This window comes from Nomascus leucogenys, chromosome 17 (assembly GCF_006542625.1).
Source record: "Nomascus leucogenys isolate Asia chromosome 17, Asia_NLE_v1, whole genome shotgun sequence".
In the NCBI taxonomy this organism is placed as follows: Eukaryota; Metazoa; Chordata; class Mammalia; order Primates; family Hylobatidae; genus Nomascus; species Nomascus leucogenys.
Genome location: NC_044397.1, coordinates 90,874,667 through 90,895,500, shown reverse-complemented (window position 1 = coordinate 90,895,500; position 20,834 = coordinate 90,874,667). Strand labels below are relative to the sequence as shown.

The 20,834-nt window shown below is 52.7% G+C and overlaps 1 protein-coding gene across 1 annotated transcript; it reads left to right on the top strand.

Annotated features, from left to right (window-relative positions):
* The first annotated feature begins 1,462 nt into the window (after positions 1 to 1,462).
* UHRF1 (ubiquitin like with PHD and ring finger domains 1) lies at positions 1,463 to 19,888 on the top strand. Its single transcript, XM_030796869.1, has 10 exons — positions 1,463 to 1,537; positions 1,625 to 1,732; positions 3,125 to 3,229; positions 4,374 to 4,480; positions 7,995 to 8,157; positions 8,243 to 8,380; positions 11,986 to 12,124; positions 12,325 to 12,482; positions 14,458 to 14,556; positions 18,371 to 19,888. Exons 1-10 carry the CDS (start codon positions 1,496 to 1,498, stop codon positions 18,515 to 18,517), a joined length of 1,206 nt encoding a protein of 401 aa, XP_030652729.1. The 5' UTR covers positions 1,463 to 1,495; the 3' UTR covers positions 18,518 to 19,888.
* Positions 19,889 to 20,834: the final 946 nt, after the last annotated feature.

Below are 20,834 nucleotides of genomic sequence, written 5' to 3'. Positions count from 1 at the left end.
GTGCTGGGATTACAGGTGTAAGCCACCATGCCTGGCCTGGAGACCCCATTTCTACAAAAAATGTAAGAAAACTAGCTGGGCGTGGTGGTGCGCGCCTGTGGTCCCAGCCACTTGGGAGGCCGAGGTAGGAAGATCGGATCGCTGGAGCCCAGGAGGTCGAGGGTGCAGTGAACTGTGATCGTGCCACTGTATTCGAGGCTGGGTGATGGGAGTGAGACCCTATTTCTTTAGAAAAGTAAAAATGCGGTCAGGCACAGTGGCTCATGCCTGTAATCCCAGCACTTTGGGAGGCTAAGGTGGGTGGATCACGAGGTCAGGAGATTGAGACCAGCCTGGCCAAGATGGTGAAACCCTGTCTCTACTAAAAATACAAAAAAGTTAGCCAGGTGTGGTGCCACGTGCCTGTAATCCCAGCTACTCGGGAGGCTGAGGCAGGAGAATCGCTTGAACCTGGGAGGTGGAGGTTGCCGTGAGCTGAGATCGTGCCACTGCACTCAAGCCTGGTGACAGAGTGAGACTCGGTCTCAAAAACAAAAAAAAAGAGGGGTTGGTGAGGAAATCTTCCCATGTTCCTTGAGTGGGTGAGACCTGTGGCGAGCCAGGGAACAGAGTGCAGGGGGCTTCACAGCTTCTGTGAGAGGAGGTTTCATAGCCACTGTGTTACTGGTGCACATAATGACAATTACGGATGTGGATGGGGAGGTTGTGATGCTCTAGGCTGGGTCTGAGGACCTGCGTGTGTTAGTGGTTATTCCTCCAGCGCAGAAGTGGGTGCTGTTGTTACCCTGCCCCCCCATGGTAGAGATGGGGAAACAGTCCACGGCAGTGAGAAGGCACCCATGGAATCTGTCTGTGTATTTCCCACATCCCACATTGCGTTCACTCTCACTGTTGGAATATCCGTGGAAGGCCAACAGAGAACCTGCTTTCTTTTTTTTTTTTTTTTTTTTGAGATGGAGTCTTGCTCTGTTCTCCAGGCTGGAGTGCAGTGGTGCAACCTTGGCTCACTGCAACCTCTGCCTCCTGGTTTCAAGCGATTCTCCTGCCTCAGCCTCCCGAGTAGCTGAGATTACAGGTGCCCACCATCATGCCTGGCTAATTTTTGTATTTTTAGTAGAGATGGGGTTTCACCATGTTGGCCAGGCTAGTCTTGAACTCCTGACCTCAGGTGATCTGCCTGCCTTGGCCTCCCAGAGTGCTGGGATTACAGGCGTGGGCCACCGTGCCCAGCTTAGTTCGAATGAATTTAAATGTAAACAGCCTCGTGTGCCAAGCGGCCTGCAGTGTGGACAGGGCAGGATGGTAGTGGTGCCAGGCGGGGAGAGCCGTGTCCGTGGTGCGTGGGCAGAGGGCATGTGTTGGCTGAGACGTCTGCCGGGCTGGGCGTGGGCAGTGACAATCCCGACCTCACAGGTATTGCCCTGAGTGCCGGAATGATGCCAGTGAGGTGGTGCTGGCTGGAGAGCGGCTGAGAGAGAGCAAGAAGAAGGCGAAGATGGCCTCGGCCACGTCGTCCTCGCAGCGGGACTGGGGCAAGGTGAGGCGGGTCCTCCCCCTGCGCCCGCGGCCCCTCCCCGCCTGCCAGGGCTCACCCTGTTGTTCTTTGTGTCTGTGCCTGGGACAGGGCATGGCCTGTGTGGGCCGCACCAAGGAATGCACCATCGTCCCGTCCAATCACTACGGACCCATCCCGGGGATCCCCGTGGGTACCATGTGGCGGTTCCGAGTCCAGGTACCTGCAGCGTCCCGGGTCTCCAGGGGCCACGTGGGCTCGTCCTGCTTTTCTGGGGGCAGTTTCTGTGGCTTCGGCCAGCCAGGGGTCAAGGTGGTTACCAGTGGTGCCTCGGCTGGCCGAGGAGGGGTGTGGAAAGCCTGCAGGTTTGGGTTCACTCCTTATTTTACCAGGGACCTGAAATGAATCCTTGGGGGCGGGGGCTGGTGCTCCTCTGCTCAGAGGTGTGTAAGGTCATTCCCAAAGCTCCTGTCCCAGGGAAGGGGTGGCGTCTGCTAAAAGGGACCTGTCTCAGCCCTGGTTGTGATCTGTCATTGGGGCAGCCCCCGCTTGTGACTGGGTGTTGACAGTGCTGGGTGCTGTCAGCTGTGAGACACTTTGGCACTAGTGACATTGGAGCCAGATGGTTCTCTGGGGCGGGGGAGTCCTGGGCACTGCAGGGTGCTGAGCAGCATCCCTGGTCCCCACCCACTTCGTGTCCCCCCAAGTCATGACAACCAGAAACGTCTCCAGACATGAGTGTCCCCTGGGAGGCAGGATTGCCCCTGGGTGAGGCCCACTGAGCTGGGTAGACAAGCTGGGCCTCATCGTGGAGTTCACGGGGCCAGGCGTGCAGGGCTAGCAGCTCCTGGGGCAGCACTGCATCTCTACTGCTCAGAGCCAGCCAGGGCCCCATGCTCAGGCCAGGGCCTCTCGGAGCGTTTTCTGGAGTGAGTGGCAGGCTGCACCTCAACCGGCCCAATGAAGGCTGGCTTTTATATCATCACCTCATTTAGAACTCAGTCACCCCAACTTTTCTTTTTTGAGACGGAGTCTTGCTCTGTTGCCCAGGCTGGAGTGCAGTGGTGCGGTCTCGGCTCACTACAACCTCCCTCTCCCGCGTTCAAGCAATTCTCCTGCCTCAGCCTCCCCAGTAGCTGGTATCATAGAGACATGCCACCACGCCTGGCTAATTTTTGTATTTTTAGTAGAGACGGGGTTTCACCTTGTTGGCCAGGCTGGTCTTGAACTCCTGACCTCAAGTGATCCACCCACCTTGGCCCCCAAAAGTGCTGGGATTACAGGTGCAAGCCACCATGCCCAGCCATCACCCCCACTTTCTAGAGGCCGAAGAGGAACATCAGAGATCAGCAGTGAGGCTGCCCCATGCACGCTTGATGGGGCTGGAATTCACACCAGCTGTTTTTTTTTTTTTTTTTTTTTTTTCATGGTGCATCTCAACTCCAGCAGTCTCTAGCCGAGCAGCACATGTAGTAGGTGACTCGCAGGCCTGACGAGTTTGGCGTAAAATTGAGGCTGCTGGCTCCTCGGGGTAGGGAGGAGGAGGGCGGTGGAGCTTCTCTGCAGCAGTCATTGCAGAGGACACCATGTATATCTTGGTGGCATCCTCAGGTCAGCGAGTCGGGTGTCCATCGGCCCCACGTGGCTGGCATCCATGGCCGGAGCAACGACGGAGCGTACTCCCTAGTCCTGGCGGGGGGCTACGAGGATGACGTGGTGAGTGTGTGTGGGGGAGGGTTGCTCTAGTTTTTTGGATGGTGATAAAATACATAGAACAAAATTTCCCATCCTAGCCATTTAGAAATGCTCAGTTCCCAGTGGCGCGAAGTATATTCCCATTGCTGTGCAACCATCACCACCACCATCTCCAGAACTTTCTCATCTTCCCAAACTGAAACATTGTCTCCACAAAGCACTCACTCCCCACCCCCTCCCAGTCCCTGGCACCGCCCAACCTGCTTCCTGCCTCTGTGACTGTGACGGCTCTGGAGACCTGCTAGGAGTGGAATCACACGGCCTGTGTCCTTGCGTGCCTGGCTCCTCTCACTGAGCCTGACGTCCTTGCTTTGTCCATGTTGTCGCATGTGTCAGGATTCCCCGTTCGTTCACGGCCGAGTCCTATTCTGCTGTGTGGAGGGACCATGCTGTGTTGATCTCTCTTGTCTGTCCGTGGGCACTGAGGTTCCTTCCCCTTTCGACTGCTGTGAATAGATCTGCTATGAACACGGCTGTACAAGTATCTCCAGCCCCTGTTTTCCATTCTTTTGGGTTTATATCCAGAAGTGGAATTCAAGGCTCCTGTGATGATTCCATGTTGAGTGTTTTTTGTTTGTTTGTTTTTTTTGGAGACCGAGTCTCATTATGGCTGGAGTACAGTGATGTGATCATAACTCACTACAGCCACTGCCTCCTGGGCTCTAGTGATCCTCCCACGTCAGCCTCCCAAGAAGCTGGGACTACAGGCAGGCACTGCCATGCCAAGCTAATTTTTGTATTTTTTTGTGGTGATGGGGTTTCGCCATGTTGCCCAGGCTGATCTCGAACTCCTGGGCTTAAGTGATCCTCCCGCCCCAGCCTCCTAAAGTGCTGGGATTACAGGTGTGAGCCACCGTGCCCAGCCCTCTGTTTAAGTTTCTTGAAGATGCACCACACTGTTAGTGTCGTCGCTTCGCCATTCTGTAGTCCCACCAACAGTTCACAAAGGGCTCCAATTTCCCCACATTCTCACCAACGCTTGTTATTTTCTATTTCTTTGAAAGTAGCCATCCTGGGGGGTTTGCCTTCAATGCAGTCTCTCCCTTTTTTTTTTTTTTTTTTTTGCCTCTGCAGAGGGTTCACCCAGCCTTCTTGTCTGTTTCAGGACCATGGGAATTTTTTCACATACACAGGTAGTGGTGGTCGAGATCTTTCCGGCAACAAGAGGACCGCGGAACAGTCTTGTGATCAGAAACTCACCAACACCAACAGGTTTGTGGAATCAGGCTTCTTATTTCCTTGCGGACGCACATCTGCCGAGTCCTTGGTTCTGTTTTGGGCCTGATGTCCAGCAAGCGATAGTCTCATCAGGAGTGTGGTAGAACATAGCGATGGCTGGCACCTGGTTCCTCCCTCTGTCTCCCAAAGTGCTGGGATTACAGGCGTGAGCCACTGCGCCTGGTCTGGTTTCTCCCTTCTGTGTGCCACATACTGTGAGCCATTCAGATGGATGAAAGCAAACTTCCCTATAAAAGGCCAGATAATAGGTATCTTTTTTTTTTTTGAGGCAGCGTCTCCCTCAGTTGCCCAGGCTGGAGTGCAGTGGCGCACTCTCTGCTCACTGCAACCTCTGCCTCCTGGGCTCAAGTGATTCTCATGCCTCAGCCTCCTGAGTAGCTGGGATTACAGGTGCTTGCCACCTCGCCTGGCTAATTTTTGTATTTTTAGTAGAGATGGGGTTTCGCTATGTTGGCCAGGCTGGTCTCGAACTCCTGACCTCAGGTGATCTGCCCTCCTCGGCCTCCCAGTGTTGGTATTACAGGCATGAGCTACTGCGCCTGGCTGATAGTAGGTATCTTAATGCTGGGCCTGGTGGCTCACGCCTGTAATTCTTGCACTTCAGGAGGCTGAGACTCGAGGATTGCTTGAGTTCAGGAGTTCAAGACCAGCCTGGGCAATGTAGTGAGACAACCCATCTACAAAAAGTAAAAATAAAAAAATTAGCTGGGTGTTTTAGCATGTGCCTATAGTCACAGCTAGTCAGGAGGCTGAGGCAGGAGGATCACTTGGGCCTAGGAGGTCGAGGCCGCAGCGGGCTGAGATTGTTCCACTGCACTCCAGCTTGAGCAACAGACTGAGATCTTGTCAAAAAAAAAAACAAAAAAACCCTCCAAAATAGATTGCTTCAGCTATGCAGGTCACACAGTCTATTCAGAGAACCTCTTCAGCTCTTGTGTCGTAGCACAAAATCAGCCATAGACCATATGTAAGTGAGTGAGCGTGGCTGTGTTCCCGTGAATTTTAGTTGCAAAAGTATGTGATAGGCCAGAATTTGCTTGGCCTCTGATTACAGGATGGGGGAAGACTTTTCCAGCATAAAAACCATCATAAAGCCCAAAGGAAAAGCCAGATTTGATTATCTAAACATTATAAATATATGACATAAATAAATCCTATAAATTAAAAGGCAGATGACTAGGAGGAGTTCTTGACATGACACATGATGATTGTGTCTTTATCATATAAAGAGCTGTTGCAAATCAACAAGAAACTCATAGAAGAGCTGGGTGCAGTGGCTCTTGCCTGTAATCCCAGCACTTTGAGAGGCTGAGGTAGGTGGATCACCTGAGGTCAGGAGTTCAAGGCTAGCCTGGCCAATGTGGTGAAACCCTGTCTCTACTAAAAATATAAAAATCAGCTGGGTGTGGTGGCAGTCACCTGTAATCCCAGCTACTTGGGAGGCTGAGGCAGGACAATCGCTTGAACGCAGGAGGCAGAGGTTGCAGTGAGCCGAAATCACGCTATTGCACTCCAGCCTGGGTAACAGGAGTGAGATTCCATCTCAAGAAACAAAGAAACTCGTAGAAGAAAGCCAAGAGGCCAGGCATGGTGGCTTACGCCTGTAATCCCAGCACTTTGGGAGGCTAAGGTGGGTGGATCACGATGTCAGGAGATCGAGACCATCCTGGCTAACATGGTGAAACCCTGTCTCTACTAAAAAAACAAAACAAAACAAACAAAACAAAACAAAACCAAAAAAAAAACAAAGCCTGGCGTGGTGGTGGGCGCCTATAGTCCCAGCTACTTGGGAGGCTGAGGCAGGAGAATGGCGTGAACCGGCGAGGCAGAGCTTGCAGTGAGCTGAGATCGCTCCACTCTGCACCCCAGCCTGGGTGACAGAGCAAAAAAAGAAAACAAAACAAAACAAAAAAAAATATGGAAATAATGCACAAAAAAAGAAATGGAAACGGCCAGTGGCCACAATAAATCGTTCAACTTTTGTAATCAAATATAAACTCTGAGGCTGTGGTAACATACTGTTTGTTTCCCCTATAGAGTTGGCCAAAAATTCTAAAATGTTGAGATAGGTCAGGGAGTAAAATAGCATTCCACTGTTGCTAGAAATACAAATTGGAACCATCTTTCTGGAAATCTCTTCTGCCTGTTTGTATGAAGAGTTTTATAAATGATCTATTCTTGACACTCTAACTCCACTTTGAAAAATGTCTTTAGGAGACCTCTGGCTTGGTAAAAATGTAAGATGTAATGTTTTTCATACCATTATCTAAAACAATTGGCGCATAGACACACACACACACACACACACACACACACTCACAAAATCAGTAACTAAGTATCTAAAAGAGACACGGGCCGTGGGTGGTGTGTCCCATGCCTGTAGTTCCAGCACTTTGGGAGGCCGAGGTGGGAGGATTGCTTGAGGCTAGGAGTTTGAGACCTACTTGTGCAACATAAAATTATGAAAAATTAAAATTACAAAAAAGAATTTCAAAAAAGTTAGCTGGTTATGGTCGTGTGGGCCTATAGTCCCAGCTTGGGAGCCGGAGGTGGGAGGATGGCTTGAGTCCAGGAAGCTGCAGTAAGGCATGCTCATGCCATTGCATTCCAGCCTGGGTGACAGAGTGAGACACCCTTTCTCTTTTTGTTTTTGTTCTTTTTAACCGTATATGTGTGTATGTGTGTGTGCTTTGTTTTGTTTTTTTTTGAGGCAGGGTCTCCCTCTCTTGTCCAGGGTGGAGTGCAGCAGTGTGATCATAGCTCATTGCAGCCTCCACCTCCTTGGGCTCCATTGATCCTCCCACCTCAGCCTCCAGAGTAGCTGGGACTTACCAGTGCATGCCACCACGCCTGGCTAATTTTTTTTTTTTTTTTTTTTTTTGGTAGAGATGGGGTTTTGCCACGTTGGCCAGGCTGGTCTTGAACTCCTGGGCTCAGGCAATCCTCCCGCCTTGGCCTCCCAGAGTACTGGGATTAGAGGCGTGAGCCACAGCACCCAGCAACCCTGTCTAAAATAGTAGGCTGGGTGTGGTCTATTTTATAAATTTTATATATGTATGTATATATATACACATATATAACTTCTTGAAATACTAAATTTTTATTTTATTTTATTTTATTTATTTATTTATTTTTTTTGAGACAGAACCTCGCTCTGTCACCCAGGCTGGAGTGTGGTGGCATAATCTCAGTTCACTGCAACCTCTGCCTCCCAGGCTCAAGCGATTCTCCTGCCTCAGCCTCCTGAGTAGCTGGAATTACAGGCACGCGCCACCACGCCCGGCTAACTTTTGTATTTTTAGTAGAGACGGAGTTTCACTATGTTGGCCAGGCTGGTCCCGAACTCCTGACCTCAGGTGATCTGCCTACTTCAGCCTCCCAAAGTGCTGGGATTACAGGCCTGAGCCACCACTCCCGGCTCCTGTGTTTCCTTTTTTGGGGGGCACATCCTCACCTATAATGCGTGGGGTCCTGACTCTCCCCGCAGGGCACTGGCTCTCAACTGCTTTGCTCCCATCAATGACCAAGAAGGGGCCGAGGCCAAGGATTGGCGGTCGGGGAAGCCGGTCAGGGTGGTGCGCAATGTCAAGGGTGGCAAGAATAGCAAGTACGCCCCTGCTGAGGGCAACCGCTACGATGGCATCTACAAGGTGAGTGCCCCTTGAGGAGGCGGGGGGCTCTGTCCCCGCCGGGGCTGCCTCTGATGGAGCTGATGCTGATGCCCGCTCCCTGCAGGTGGTGAAATACTGGCCTGAGAAGGGGAAGTCCGGGTTTCTCGTGTGGCGCTACCTCCTGCGGAGGGACGATGACGAGCCTGGCCCTTGGACAAAGGAGGGGAAGGACCGGACCAAGAAGCTGGGGCTGACCATGCAGGTGCGTCTGGGATGGGGGATGGCACTTTGGCAGGCCAAGGTGGATGGATCACTTAGGAGTTCAAGACCAGTCTGGCCAACATGGTGAAACCTCATCTCTACTAAAAATACAAAAATTAGCTGGGCATGGTCGTGGGTGCCTGTAATCCCAGCTACTGAGGTGGCTGAGGCAGGAGAATTGCTTGAACCTGGAAGGTGGAGGTTACGATGAGCCGAGATGGCGCCACTGCACGGCAGCCTGGGTGACAGAGTGAGAGTCCATCTCAAAACAAGAGCACTGCCGGGCTCCCTGACGGCTCTGGGCACTTCCCGCCTGGGCACCATGTGTCCTGCTTGGAGGCTGTCATCCTTGAAGGTCATTGCGGGTCACAGAATGGGCCCGGCCTGGGCTTGTGGCACTCATGTTCTGGACCACGCTGAACACTCCAGGAGGCCTCCCGTCTTGTGCCCATGCTTCCCTGGTTTCTCTCTGATCCAGAATAATTTCCAGGGCCCCAGCTGATGGCGCCCCCCTAGCTGTCCCATATAAATCCTCCAGCCAGGGGGTGATAGGAATGCGCAGATGACATTTGCGTTTCCGCCTGCCGCATCTCAGAGTTGAAAACCAGACTTGCTTGTCTTCGTTCTGTCGGTAAAGGGATCGCTGCAGACCAGTCAGGCATCTGGTGGCTTCTGTTTTCACTTCTCGGCTCATCAAAAAAAAAAAAAAAAAGTAGAAACCAACCAACCAAATTGGTGGAATCCAGAGAGATCTGGATGGAAAAATGGGGAAGATGAATATCCCCTAGCCATCTCTCACCTCCCTGTGGCCGTGGGACCTGCCGAGAACTTACTCAGCGAGCGGCGCAGCATTTCGGCACCAGTTAGGGTGTGGTCTGTCTGTTGCAGGGAGAAGCTTTACAGCAGATGAATCGTGGGGCTATTTAAGGAATCTTAATTGCTGTCGAGAGCCCGATGTCCTCTACCCGAGGGGGTCACTCAGGTTGTCTTTTGAATGGATTTGTACAGTGGGGAGTTTCAGAAGCTGAGGAACTAGAGAAAAACAGTAATGGGAGAGACAGCCTCAGCTTCCGTTGGGAGTAGGGTTTTTTTTGTTTGTTTGTTTTGAGATGGAGTCTTGCTCTGTCGCCCAGGCTGCAGTGCAGTGGTGGGATCTCAGCTCTCTGCAACCTCTGCCTCCTGGTTTCAAGCGATTCTCCTGCCTCAGCCTCCCGAGTAGCTGGGTTTACAGGTGCCCACCACCATGCCCGGCTAATTTTTGTATTTTTAGTAGAGACGGGGTTTCACCATGTTGGTCAGGCTGGTCTTGAACTCCTGACCTCAGGTGATCCACCTGCCTGTGCCTCCCAAAGTGCTGGGATTACAGGCGTGAGCCACCACTCCCAGCATTTTTTTTTTTTTTTTTTTTTTTGGAGACAGTCTCACTCTGTTGCCCAGGCTGGAGTGCAGGCATGATCTTGGCTCATTGCAACCTCAACCTCCCAGGCCCAAACGATTCTCTCGCCTCAGCCTCCTGCATAGCTGGGATCACAGGTGCGTGCCACCATGCCCAGCTAATGTTTGTATTTCTAATAGAGATGGGGTTTCGCCATGTTGGCCAGGCTGGTGACCTCAGGTGATCCGCCTGCTTCCACCTCCCAAAGTGCTGGGATTACAGGTGTGAGCCGCTGACCCTGGCCAGGATTTTTTTTTTTTATGACTCTCATCTCCACTGCAACATAAAGAATGTGAAAGGAACTCGAAGATTTCCCGAGACACTGGAGAGTCAGACGTGACTATAGGTGCCTTCAAAATGGAGCCATAATGCCCTGTGAGGACGGAGAGGAGAGGGCCCGAGTCCTCAGAATCATCAGAGTTGTTTTTTTTTTTTTTTTTTTTTTTTTTTTTTTTTTTTGAGACAGAATCTTGCTGTTGCCCAGGTTGGAGTGCAGTGGCGTGATCTCAGCTCACTGCAGGCTCCGCCTCCCGGGGTTCACGCCATTCTCCTGCCTCAGCCTCCTGAGCAGCTGGGACTACAGGCGCCTGCCACCACGCCCAGCTAATTTTTTGTATTTTTAGTGGAGACGCGGTTTCACCGTGTTAGCTAGGGTGGTCTCGATCTGCTGACCTCGTGATCCGCCCACCTTGGCCTCCCAAAGTGCTGGGATTACAGGCGTGAGCCAACGCGCCCGGCAGAATCATCAGAGTTTGGCCAGCTAAGGCCCTGGGGTCAGGTGTTCGTAAGTGAAGTTTCTGGGGAAACAGTCACGCTCATTCACTTAAGTAGCCTGCCCTCAGCCCTTGTGGTCCAGACCCATAAGGCTTGAAGGCATTCACCCTAGGGGCCCTGGAAGCAAAAGTTTGCCTGCCTTCATGTAAATCGTAACGACAACGAGATCTTATTGGTGGGATGTGATGCTGAACACGTCACCCGCGTTCGCTCACATTAAATGCGCTTACCCCGACCCTGCCAGGTGGAGCTTGGCCGATTATCTCCTCTTAGTCTCCTCTTGTTTGTAGTGAAGCTTTGAGATTAGACAGGATTAGCCATTGGTCGAGGCTCCACAGTTAACGAAGAGCTGAATCCACAGGCGTCCCCCCCTTACCAGGGGGACACTTCGAAGGTCCTCAGCACATGCCTGAAACCAGAGATAGTGCCAAACCGTCGAAATATAATGTTTTTTTTTCTATACGTGTAGACTGGTGACTAAGTTTAATCTATAAATTAGGCACAGTATGAGATTCACAACCTCTTTTTCGCATCTTTGGCTTCTCTTCGGCATTTCCAAATTGCCAGCATCCCTACTCTTGCACTTTGGGGCCATTATTTTTATTTTTGAGACCAGGTCTCGCTCTGTCGTCCAGGTTGGAGTGTAGCAGTGTGATCATAGCTCACTACAGCCTCAAACTCCTAGGCTCAAGCGATTCTCTTGCCTCAGGCTCCTAAGTAGCAGGGACTACAGATGCACGCCACCAGGCTGGGCTAATTTTTAAAATTTTTTTGTAGAGAGGGGACCTTGCTATGTTGCCGAGGCTGGTCTCAAACTCCTGGGCTCAAGAGATCCCCCTGCCTTGGCTTCCCAAAGTGCTGGGCTTATTTAATAAAAATTATAATGTTTAATATTAATATTTTATATTTAGCCTGTAATGCCAGCACTTTGAATGACTGAAGCAGGTGGATCACTTGAGGTCAGGAGTTCAAGACCAGCCTGGCCAACATGGTGAAGCTTCATCTCTACTAAAAATACAGAAATTAGCTGGGCGTGGTGGCGGGTACCTGTAATCCCAGCTACTCGGGAGGCTGAGGTAGGAGAATCAAGACGCTGGACAAAGGGAAGGTTCACATCCCTGCGGGACGATGCAGTGTTTCATCACGCGCCTCAGAACAGTGTACAGCCTACAACTTAGGAATTGTTTCTGGAATATTTCATGTAACGTTTTCAGTTGACTTTGGGTCACTGAAACCTCAGCAAAACTAGATAAGGGAGGACTACCCTGTGCTCTTCCGGAGGATCGGGGGTCAGGTGCGTCTGGAAACCCAGACCTGGCAAGGAGGCTGGAAGAGCGGGCTCTGCGTAGCGTGTGGGCCCCAAGCCTGACTCACTGCTGTCCCTCCTCCTCCTGAAGTATCCAGAAGGCTACCTGGAAGCCCTGGCCAACCGAGAGCGAGAGAAGGAGAATAGCAAGAGGGAGGAGGAGGAGCAGCAGGAGGGGGGCTTCGCGTCCCCCAGGACGGGCAAGGGCAAGTGGAAGCGGAAGTCGGCAGGTGAGCATTTCGTGGGTGTGGGGTGAGCGTCTTGTGTGTGTGGAAGCAGGTGGGCGTCTCACGGGTGTGGGGTCGAGGTCATGTGGACGTGGGAGCAGGTGGGCGTCTCTCCAGCAGCTCGGGCCACACACCCCTCCCTCGGCCATGGCGCCCCTCCCTCGGCCACACGTCCCTCGCTCACGTGCCCCACCGCCTTCCAGGAGGTGGCCCGAGCAGGGCCGGGTCCCCGCGCCGGACATCCAAGAAAACCAAGGTGGAACCCTACAGTCTCACGGCCCAGCAGAGCAGCCTCATCAGAGAGGACAAGAGCAATGCCAAGCTGTGGAATGAGGTCCTGGCATCACTCAAGGACCGGCCGGCGAGCGGCAGCCCGGTAGGCACGCACGGCTCACTCGTCGCCCTGATTTGCGTTGATTGTGGTAAAATGTATGGGGCTTATTTACCATTTTCACCATTTTCAAGTGTACAGCTCAGTGGCACTGAGTACATTCTTGTGGTTGTGCAACCGTCACCACCATCACCATCTCCAGAACTTTCTCCTCTCCCCAAACAAACCCTGGCCCTGAAACTGTCACTCCCACCCCCTCCCCAGCCCCAGCACCCGCTCCCCAGCCCCGGCACCCGCTCCCCAGCCCCGGCACCCACTCCCCAGCCCTGGCGCCCGCTCCCCAGCCCCGGCGCCCGCTCCCCAGCCCCAGCACACCCTGCCATCCTGCCTTCTGTCTCTGTCTCCCGGGGCTGTTGCAAAGTGACCCCAAGCTTAGGAGTGCAAAGCGACTCACATCTCACAGCTCTGGGGCTGGGAGCCCGACATGGGCCTTGCTGGGCTAAAGTCAGGGCACGGACAGGGCTGGGCCCTCCTGGGGGCTCCAGGGGAGAATCAGATTTCTGCCTTTCCCAACATCTAGAGGCGCTGCATCCCTCAGCTCGGGGCCCCTTCCTCCCCCTTTACAGCCACAGCACATCTTCTCCCAGTCTCTGAGTGTCACCCTCCTGCCCTCTCTCGGGCGGACCTCAGGGTGACATCAGGCCCCCTGCCTCACCCAAGATGCTCTCCCAGCTCCAGGTCCTTCACTCAGTCCCGCCTGCCACTTCTCCTCTGCTGTGGATGGTGACGTAGTTGCAGGTCTCAGGCTTCAGCTGTGGCCGAGGCCATTTTGGTCCCTCTCCTCCCATTTCCTTCAGGCCACATTCTTCTCAGGGCTTTCTCCCCAGCCCCCACCCCACGCTGGGGCAGCCCCTTGCCCCCAGACCTTCACTTGTGTCTCTTTGGTCCCTGCACTTAGCTCCCAGCAGGAGGAGGTGTCTTTCGAGTCATCCGTGGCTGGGCTCCTGGTAGCCCATGTACTCAGTATGCATTGTGTCAGTGGAGGCTCATATTGTGCCAGTGGAGGTCGTGCCTCAGGAGAACCTTTTTTTTTTTTTTTTTTTGGTGACAGGGTCTTGCCCTGTCACCCAGGCTGGAGTGCGGTAGCACGGACACAGGTCACTGCCTCCTTGAACTTCCAACTCCCAGGCCACGCCTATTTTTTTAAAATTTATTTTATTTATTTTTGTTACTTTTTTTTGAGATGGAGTTTTGCTCTTGTTGCCCGGGCTGGAGTGTGCAATGGCATGATCTCGGCTCACTGCAACCTCCGCCTCCCAGGTTCAAGTGAGTCTCCTGTCTCAGCCTCCCAAGTACCTGGGATTACAGGCACCCACCACCACGCCTGGCTAATCTTGTATTTTTAGTAGGGATGGGATTTCACCATGTTGGTCAGGCTGGTCTTGAACTCCTGACCTTAGGTGATCTGCTCACCTCAGCCTCCCAAAGTACTGGGATTACAGGCGTGAGCCACCATGCCCGGCCTATTTTTTTTATTTTTTGTAGAGATGGGGTCTCACTGTGTTGCCGGGCTGGTCTTGAACACCTGGCTCAAGTGATCCTCTTGTCTTGGCCTTCCAAAGTTCTGGGATGACAGGCGTGAGCTGCCGCGCCCAGCCAGGAACCTCTCCTAAAGCCCTGTCTTAACTCAGTGCAGGGCGTGCTTGGTGCCAGCTGGTTGTATCTGGGTCCTGCCCAGCATCATCGAGGCTGGCGCCCCTGTGCTGGCTCCGCCCCATCCTCCCCACCTTGCCACTTGGGGTGTTGGGGACTTCAGGTGAGGCTCACACCTCTTGGGCCTCTGTTTTTCTCAGAATGGGGAGGATCATGGCCCCCGCCTCCTGGAGTGAAGGCTGGGGACAGAATTAGAGGACCCAGGTACATGCTCAGCAGGAAGCCGCTGATCTCTGGGAGCCCTGGTCTCGGAGTCTTTGCTGGCCTCACACCCGCTTCCCTCTAGTTCCAGTTGTTCCTGAGTAAAGTGGAGGAGACGTTCCAGTGTATCTGCTGTCAGGAGCTGGTGTTCCGGCCCATCACGACTGTGTGCCAGCACAACGTGTGCAAGGTGAGTGGAGATGGCCGCGGGAGCTGGGTGGAAGATTCCGGAAGAATGACCTGACCTCCCGTTCCCACGTGCTTGCCACTACAGACAGAGGCTCGTTGGCTTTGCTCCGCTCACTCTGCAGCTTTTCTGGGGACTTACTGACTGCTTTCTGGGCAGCCTGTATTACGGTGGAGGCCTGTAACATTCTCCCCCCAGCCCTGTATGGCCAAGGGGCCAGGGTGGAAGAGGATGGGCCACAGTCTTGGCCTAAGGTCTGGAGAGGGAGGTGCACATCCCCTAGGGGTCAGGAAAGAAGGCTTCTTGGAGGAGGTGGTGTTACCAGGCAGCATCCCTGGCACCTGGGACAGCAGGTGAAGAAGCCTGGGTGAGAAGCCAGCAGCTGGGGCCTGCAGTGGCTCTGGGCACTGGGGTGGTGGTCTGGCATGGGCTTTAAACTCAGGACAAGTGGTCAGTCCTAGGAGGGAAACAAGATCCCAGCTTTTTTTTTTTTTTTTCCTAAGACGGAGTCTTGCTTTGTTGCCCAGGCTGGAGTGCAGTGGTACGGTCTCCACTCACTGTAAGCTCCGCCTCCCGGGTTCACACCGTTCTCCTGCCTCAGCCTCCCGAGTAGCTGGGACTACAGGCGCCCGCCACTGTGCCTGGCTAACTTTTTGTATTTTTAGTAGAGATGGGGTTTCACCGTGTTAGCCAGGATAGTCTCGATCTCCTGACCTTGTCATCCACCCACCTCGGCCTCCCAAAGTGCTGGGATTACAGATGTGAGCCACCGCACCCGCCCCCCCCAGCTGATGGTTTTCAAAGAGATTGGTTTGGGGCCAGGACAGGGTCTCTTCCCCGCTGTGCTGTGGGCTTTGGGGCCGGATCATTGTCTGGGGCGGGGCTGTCCTGGGCACTGCAGGGTGCTGAGCAGCATCCCTGGCCCCCACCCACTCCATGCCAGGAGCTCCCTGCCTAGTCGAGAAAACCACAGACATCCCCAGACACCTTCCAGTGTCCCCTGGGAGCAGAACTGCCCAGGTGGGCAGCGTGGGTCTGGGTGATGGTTTCTCTGCTGCGACCTCTGGCCAGAGCCGGCAGTCCCGGTGGGCAGGTGTGGAAGGGACCGACCCTGCCACCCCGCGGATCTCCCCGGGCCTCTGAGTTGCTGGCGGTTTTCCTTCCAACTACAGTCCTCTCAGCCATGGGCCACACCCCCGGGTCTCGGACCCCGTGTTTGTTTTCATGCCAGGAGGCAGCTCAGGGAAGGTCAGGAGACGGGGTGTTCCCAGTCACGCCCATGGCATCTCTGCCTCCTCGGGCCCCACCTGCCTCGCCCTGTGGCCCGAGTCCCTTCATCTGTGTGGGCCTTCCTGAGTGCCCTGAGTGAGGTGGCAGAAGGGGTGAGAGGCCATGGTGTCTTTGGGACTGGTGGTCCGGGTCTGGCCATCTGTCACCTCTCAGGTGTGCAGGCACTAATCCCTCCAAGCCTCAGTTGGCCACAGTGAGAAGGGGCCTGGTAACACTGTCCTGGCCGCTAGGTTGTTGTGAAGGTCCCACTTAGCCCCTGGCAGGAAGGAGGTGCTGAGGAGGTGGGCACAGGCAGAGGGCTGGCTGTGGGGGCTATTGGAAGAGGGAGGCCTGGGAGCCTCGTGGCGGTAGGAAGGACTGTGGGGACATTGGAAACCACCTGTCCTGTGCATTGGTGTGAAGGCGCGGAAGCGCTGAGGATGTGAAGGAAGGGGCTAACCAGCGTCACTGTGTCCCCACAATCTGTCCTTGCTGCTCTGTTCCAACTTGGGAAGCTCAGCGTCGGAAGGGTTCTGGGAAACAGGCTGTGACCTTCCACCTTGATCTTTTTAAATTAAAAACTTGAGGCCGGCTGCGGTGGCTCATGCCTGTAATCCTAGCACTCAGGGAGGCTGAGGTGGGAGGATCACTTGGTCAGGAGTTCGAGACCAGCCTGGCCAACATGGTGAAACCCCATCTCTACTAAAAATGAAACAAAATTAGCCGGGTGTGGTGACAGGTGCTACTCGGGAGGCTGACGTGGGAGAATCGCGTGAACCTGGGAGGTGGAGGTTGTGGTGAGCCAAGATCACGCCATTGTACTCCAGCCTGGGCGTCAGAGCAAGATTCTGTCTCAGAAAAAAAACATTGAAAAAATATTCAGAGACAGCGTCTCACTCTGTCGCCCAGGCTGGAGTGCAGTGGTGCCATCATAGCTCATCGCAGCCTTGAACTCCTCAGGGGGCTAAAGGGATCCTCTTGCCTTAGCCTCCTGAGTAGCTGGGGCTATAGGCATACACCACCATGGCCAACATGATGAAACTCTGTCTCTACTAAAAATACAAAAATTAGCCAGGTGTGCTGGTGGGCGCCTGTAATCCCAGCTACTCAGGAGGCTGATGAGACATGAGAATCCCTTGAACCCGGGAGGTGGAGGTTGCAGTGAGCCAAGATCACGCCACTGCACTCCAGCCTGGGCGACAGAGCGAGACTCTGTCTTTAAAAAAAAAAGAAAACAAAAACAAACACAGGCTGCCTGGGGCAGGTGACCGTGCTGTGGTCACCAGGCCTCTCCCCCACGTGGCCACCGCCCTCGCCCAGCTGTGTGACGACATGCTGCAGACATGTGCCCCCTGCGTAGGCATCTGTGCACCCGTGTGCGGCGTCTCACTCCTCCCTGGCGTGCAGCCAGCCCGGTGGCATCTTCCCTGTTTGTCTGCTTGGGAAATGGAGACTCCAGGCCTCTCAGCTCTGTCTTCTCCTGGCTTTCTTCCCCAGGCACGACTTGGTTGGTTGAGCTTGAAGTTAGGAATCTGAATCCACCAGACTTGGTTCCTTCCTCCTTTTCCCCTTTCTTCTCATTGACGTGTATGTTTATTTTTTATTTTTTTCGAGACAAGGTCTTGCTTTGTCGCTCAGGCTGGAGTGCAATGGCGTGATCATGGCTCACTGCAGCCTCAGCCTCCCTGGGCTCAGGTGATCCTTCCACTTCAGCCTCTGGAGTAGCCACGCCCGGCTAATTTTTTTGTTTTTGTTTTTTCTTTGAGACACGGAGTCTTGTCCTGTCACCCAGGCTGGAGTGCAATGGCGTGATCTCAGCTCACTGCAACCTCTGCCTCCCGGGTTCAAGCCATTCTCTTGCCTTAGTCTCCCAAGTAGCTGGGATTACAGGCATGCGCCTGGCTAATTTTTGTATTTTTAGTAGAGACAGGGATTCACCATGTTGGCCAGGCTGGTCTTGAACTCTTGACCTCAAGTGATCTGCCCCCATCGGCCTCCCAGAGTGCTGGGATTACAGGCATGAGCCATGATGCTTGGCCTGATGTGTGTGTTTATTAAGCATCTACTGTATACACTGTGCTTGGTGTTGAGAGAGAACACAGCCTCAAAGCTCAGGGAGCATCTGAGCTGTTGTAGATAAGATAAGCACATTAATATATAAAACGGCTCCACAGGTGGAAGGAGAGGTGCCATCTTGAAGGCAGATGGGGTGAGGGGATAGGACTACCTCTGATACTCTAGGGAGGTGTCAGGGAAGGCCCCATAGGGGAGGTGACTTGAGCTGAGCTGTGAGTGATGAGAGCCGGGGGGACCGAGCTGTTAAGCTGCATGACCTGCAGGGACAAAAGCCTGGCGGCTGGGTGAGCTTGGAATCTCTGAGGGCCCCCAGGGAGGCCAGGCTGGTGATGGGCAGCAGGTGGAAAGTGAGACTGAAGGTCAGAGGGGCCTCTGGACCTGGCGAGACTGTCCCCGCAGTCCTGGGAGAGGTGGCCAGGAGCAAACCTGATGGCGTGGATGGCACTTCTCACGCGCCCGCTGTGTCTTACAGGACTGCCTGGACAGATCCTTTCGGGCACAGGTGTTCAGCTGCCCCGCCTGCCGCTACGATCTGGGCCGGAGCTACGCCATGCAGGTGAACCAGCCTCTGCAGACCGTCCTCAACCAGCTCTTCCCCGGCTACGGCAATGGCCGGTGATCTCCAAGCACTTCTCGACAGGCGTTCTGCTGAAAACATGTCGGAGGGCTCGTTCATCGGCCCTGATTTTGTTCTTAGTGGGCTTAACTTAAACAGGTAGTGTTTCCTCTGTTCCCTAAGAAGGTTTGTCTTCCTTTTTTTTTTTTTTTTTATTTTTATTTTTCAAATCTATACATTTTCAGGAATTTATGTATTCTGGCTAAAAGTTGGACTTCTCAGTATTGCGTTTAGTTCTTTGAAAACATAAAAGCCTGCAATTTCTCGACAAAACAACGTAAGATTTTTTAAAGATGGAATCAGAAACTACGTGGTGTGGAGGCTGTTGATGTTTCTGGCGTCAAGTTCTCAGAAGTTGCTGCCACCGACTGTTTAAGAAGGCGATGGGATCAGTCCTTCTCTCGGGTTCTGGCCCCCAAGGTCAGAGCAAGCATCTTCCCGACAGCATTTTGTCATCTAAAGTCCAGCGACATGGTTCCCCGTGGTGGCCCGTGGCAGCCCATGGCGTGGCGTGGCTCAGCTGTCTGTTGAAGTTGTTGCAAGGAAAAGAGGAAACATCGCGGGCCTAGTTCAAACCTTTGCCTCAAAGCCATCCCCCACCAGACTGCTTAGCGTCTGAGATCTGCGTGAAAAGTCCTCTGCCCGCGAGAGCAGGGAGTTGGGGCCACGCAGAAATGGCCTCAAGGGGACTCTGCTCCACGTGGGGCCAGGCGTGTGGCTGACGCTGTCCGACGGAGGCGGCCACGGACGGACGCCAGCACACGAAGTCACGCGCAAGTGCCTTTGGGTTCGTTCCTTCTTTCTAAAGACGACAGTCTTCATTGTTAGCACTGAATTATTGAAAATGTCAACCAGATTCTAGAAACTGTGGTCATCCAGTTCTTCCTGACACCGGATGGGTGCTTGGGAACAGTTTGAGCCTTATAGATCATTTACATTCAATTTTTTTTAACTCGGCAAGTGAGAACTTACAAGAAGGTTTTTTTTTTTTTTTTTTTTTTTTTTTGTCCTAATGAACACATTTTCTAAATGAATTTTTTTTGTAGTTACTGTATATGTACCAAGAAAGATATAACATTAGGGTTTGGTTGTTTTTGTTTTTGTATTTTTTTTTTTTGAAAGGGTTTGTTAATTTTTCTAATTTTACCAAAGTTTGCAGCCTATACCTCAATAAAACAGGGATATTTTAAATCACATACCTGCAGACAAACTGGAGCAATGTTATTTTTGAAGGGATTTTTTTTTTCACCTCCTTATTCTTAGATTATTAATGTATTAGGGAAGAACGAGACAATTTTGTGTAGGCTTTTTCTAAAGTCCAGTACTCTTTGTCCAGATTTTAGATTCTCAGAATAAATGTTTTTCACAGATAGACTTGATTGTGTCTTCCTATTTGCAAACTGCCTTTGGAGCTTTCTGTGCACTTTTGTGCACTATTTTACAGAAATCCCAGGAGAAACATGAGGCAGGTGGCTTCAACCCCACTTTACAGATGAGAAAACTGAGACCCAGGAGATGATGGTGATGGGCTGAGGTCCTAACTGCAGCCTAAGAGGTGCTGGGCTGTTAACTGCAGCATCGAGTGCAGGAGTCAGCAAACCACAGCCAATGGGGCCCAAGTCAGGACAGTGCCTGTCTTTTGTAAATAAAGTTTTATTGACACCACCACACCCATTTCTTTATGTATTTAGTGGCGTTTGCGCTACCATCAGCAGAACTGAGTAGGTACAGCAAAAACCATCTGGATCGCAAAGCTGAAAAATACTCACTGCCTGGCCAGCAAAGCTTGCTGGTCCCTTCTCTTGGGAGGATGACTTTAGTGTAGGAGTTTGAGACCAGCCTGTAGACCCCAACTCTACAAATAAATAAAAATATTAGCCAGGTGTGGTGGTGTGTTTCTGTAGTCCCAGCTACTCAGGAGGTTGAGGCAGGAGGCTGATTGCTTGAGCCCCAGAGCTAGAGGCTGCAGTGAACTTTGACTGCACCACTGTACTCCAGCCTGGGCAACAGAATGAGATGCTGCCTTTAAAAACGTTAAAAAAAAAAATCGGGACAGTAAAGAGGCTGCGTCTTACAGATTAATTAATTCACATCAACCTATTACTGGTGCCTTTTATTGATGGTTAAGTAACCACATGGGCAGATTTGTTTTGTTTTTGAGACAATCTTGCTCTGTCGTCCAGGCTGGAGTGCAATGGTGTGATCACAGCTCATTGCAGCCTCCAACTCCTGGGCTCAAGTGATCCTCCCATCTCAGCCTCCCAAGTAGCTGGTACCACAGGCATGCAGCACCATGGTTGGCAAATTTAATTTTTTTTTT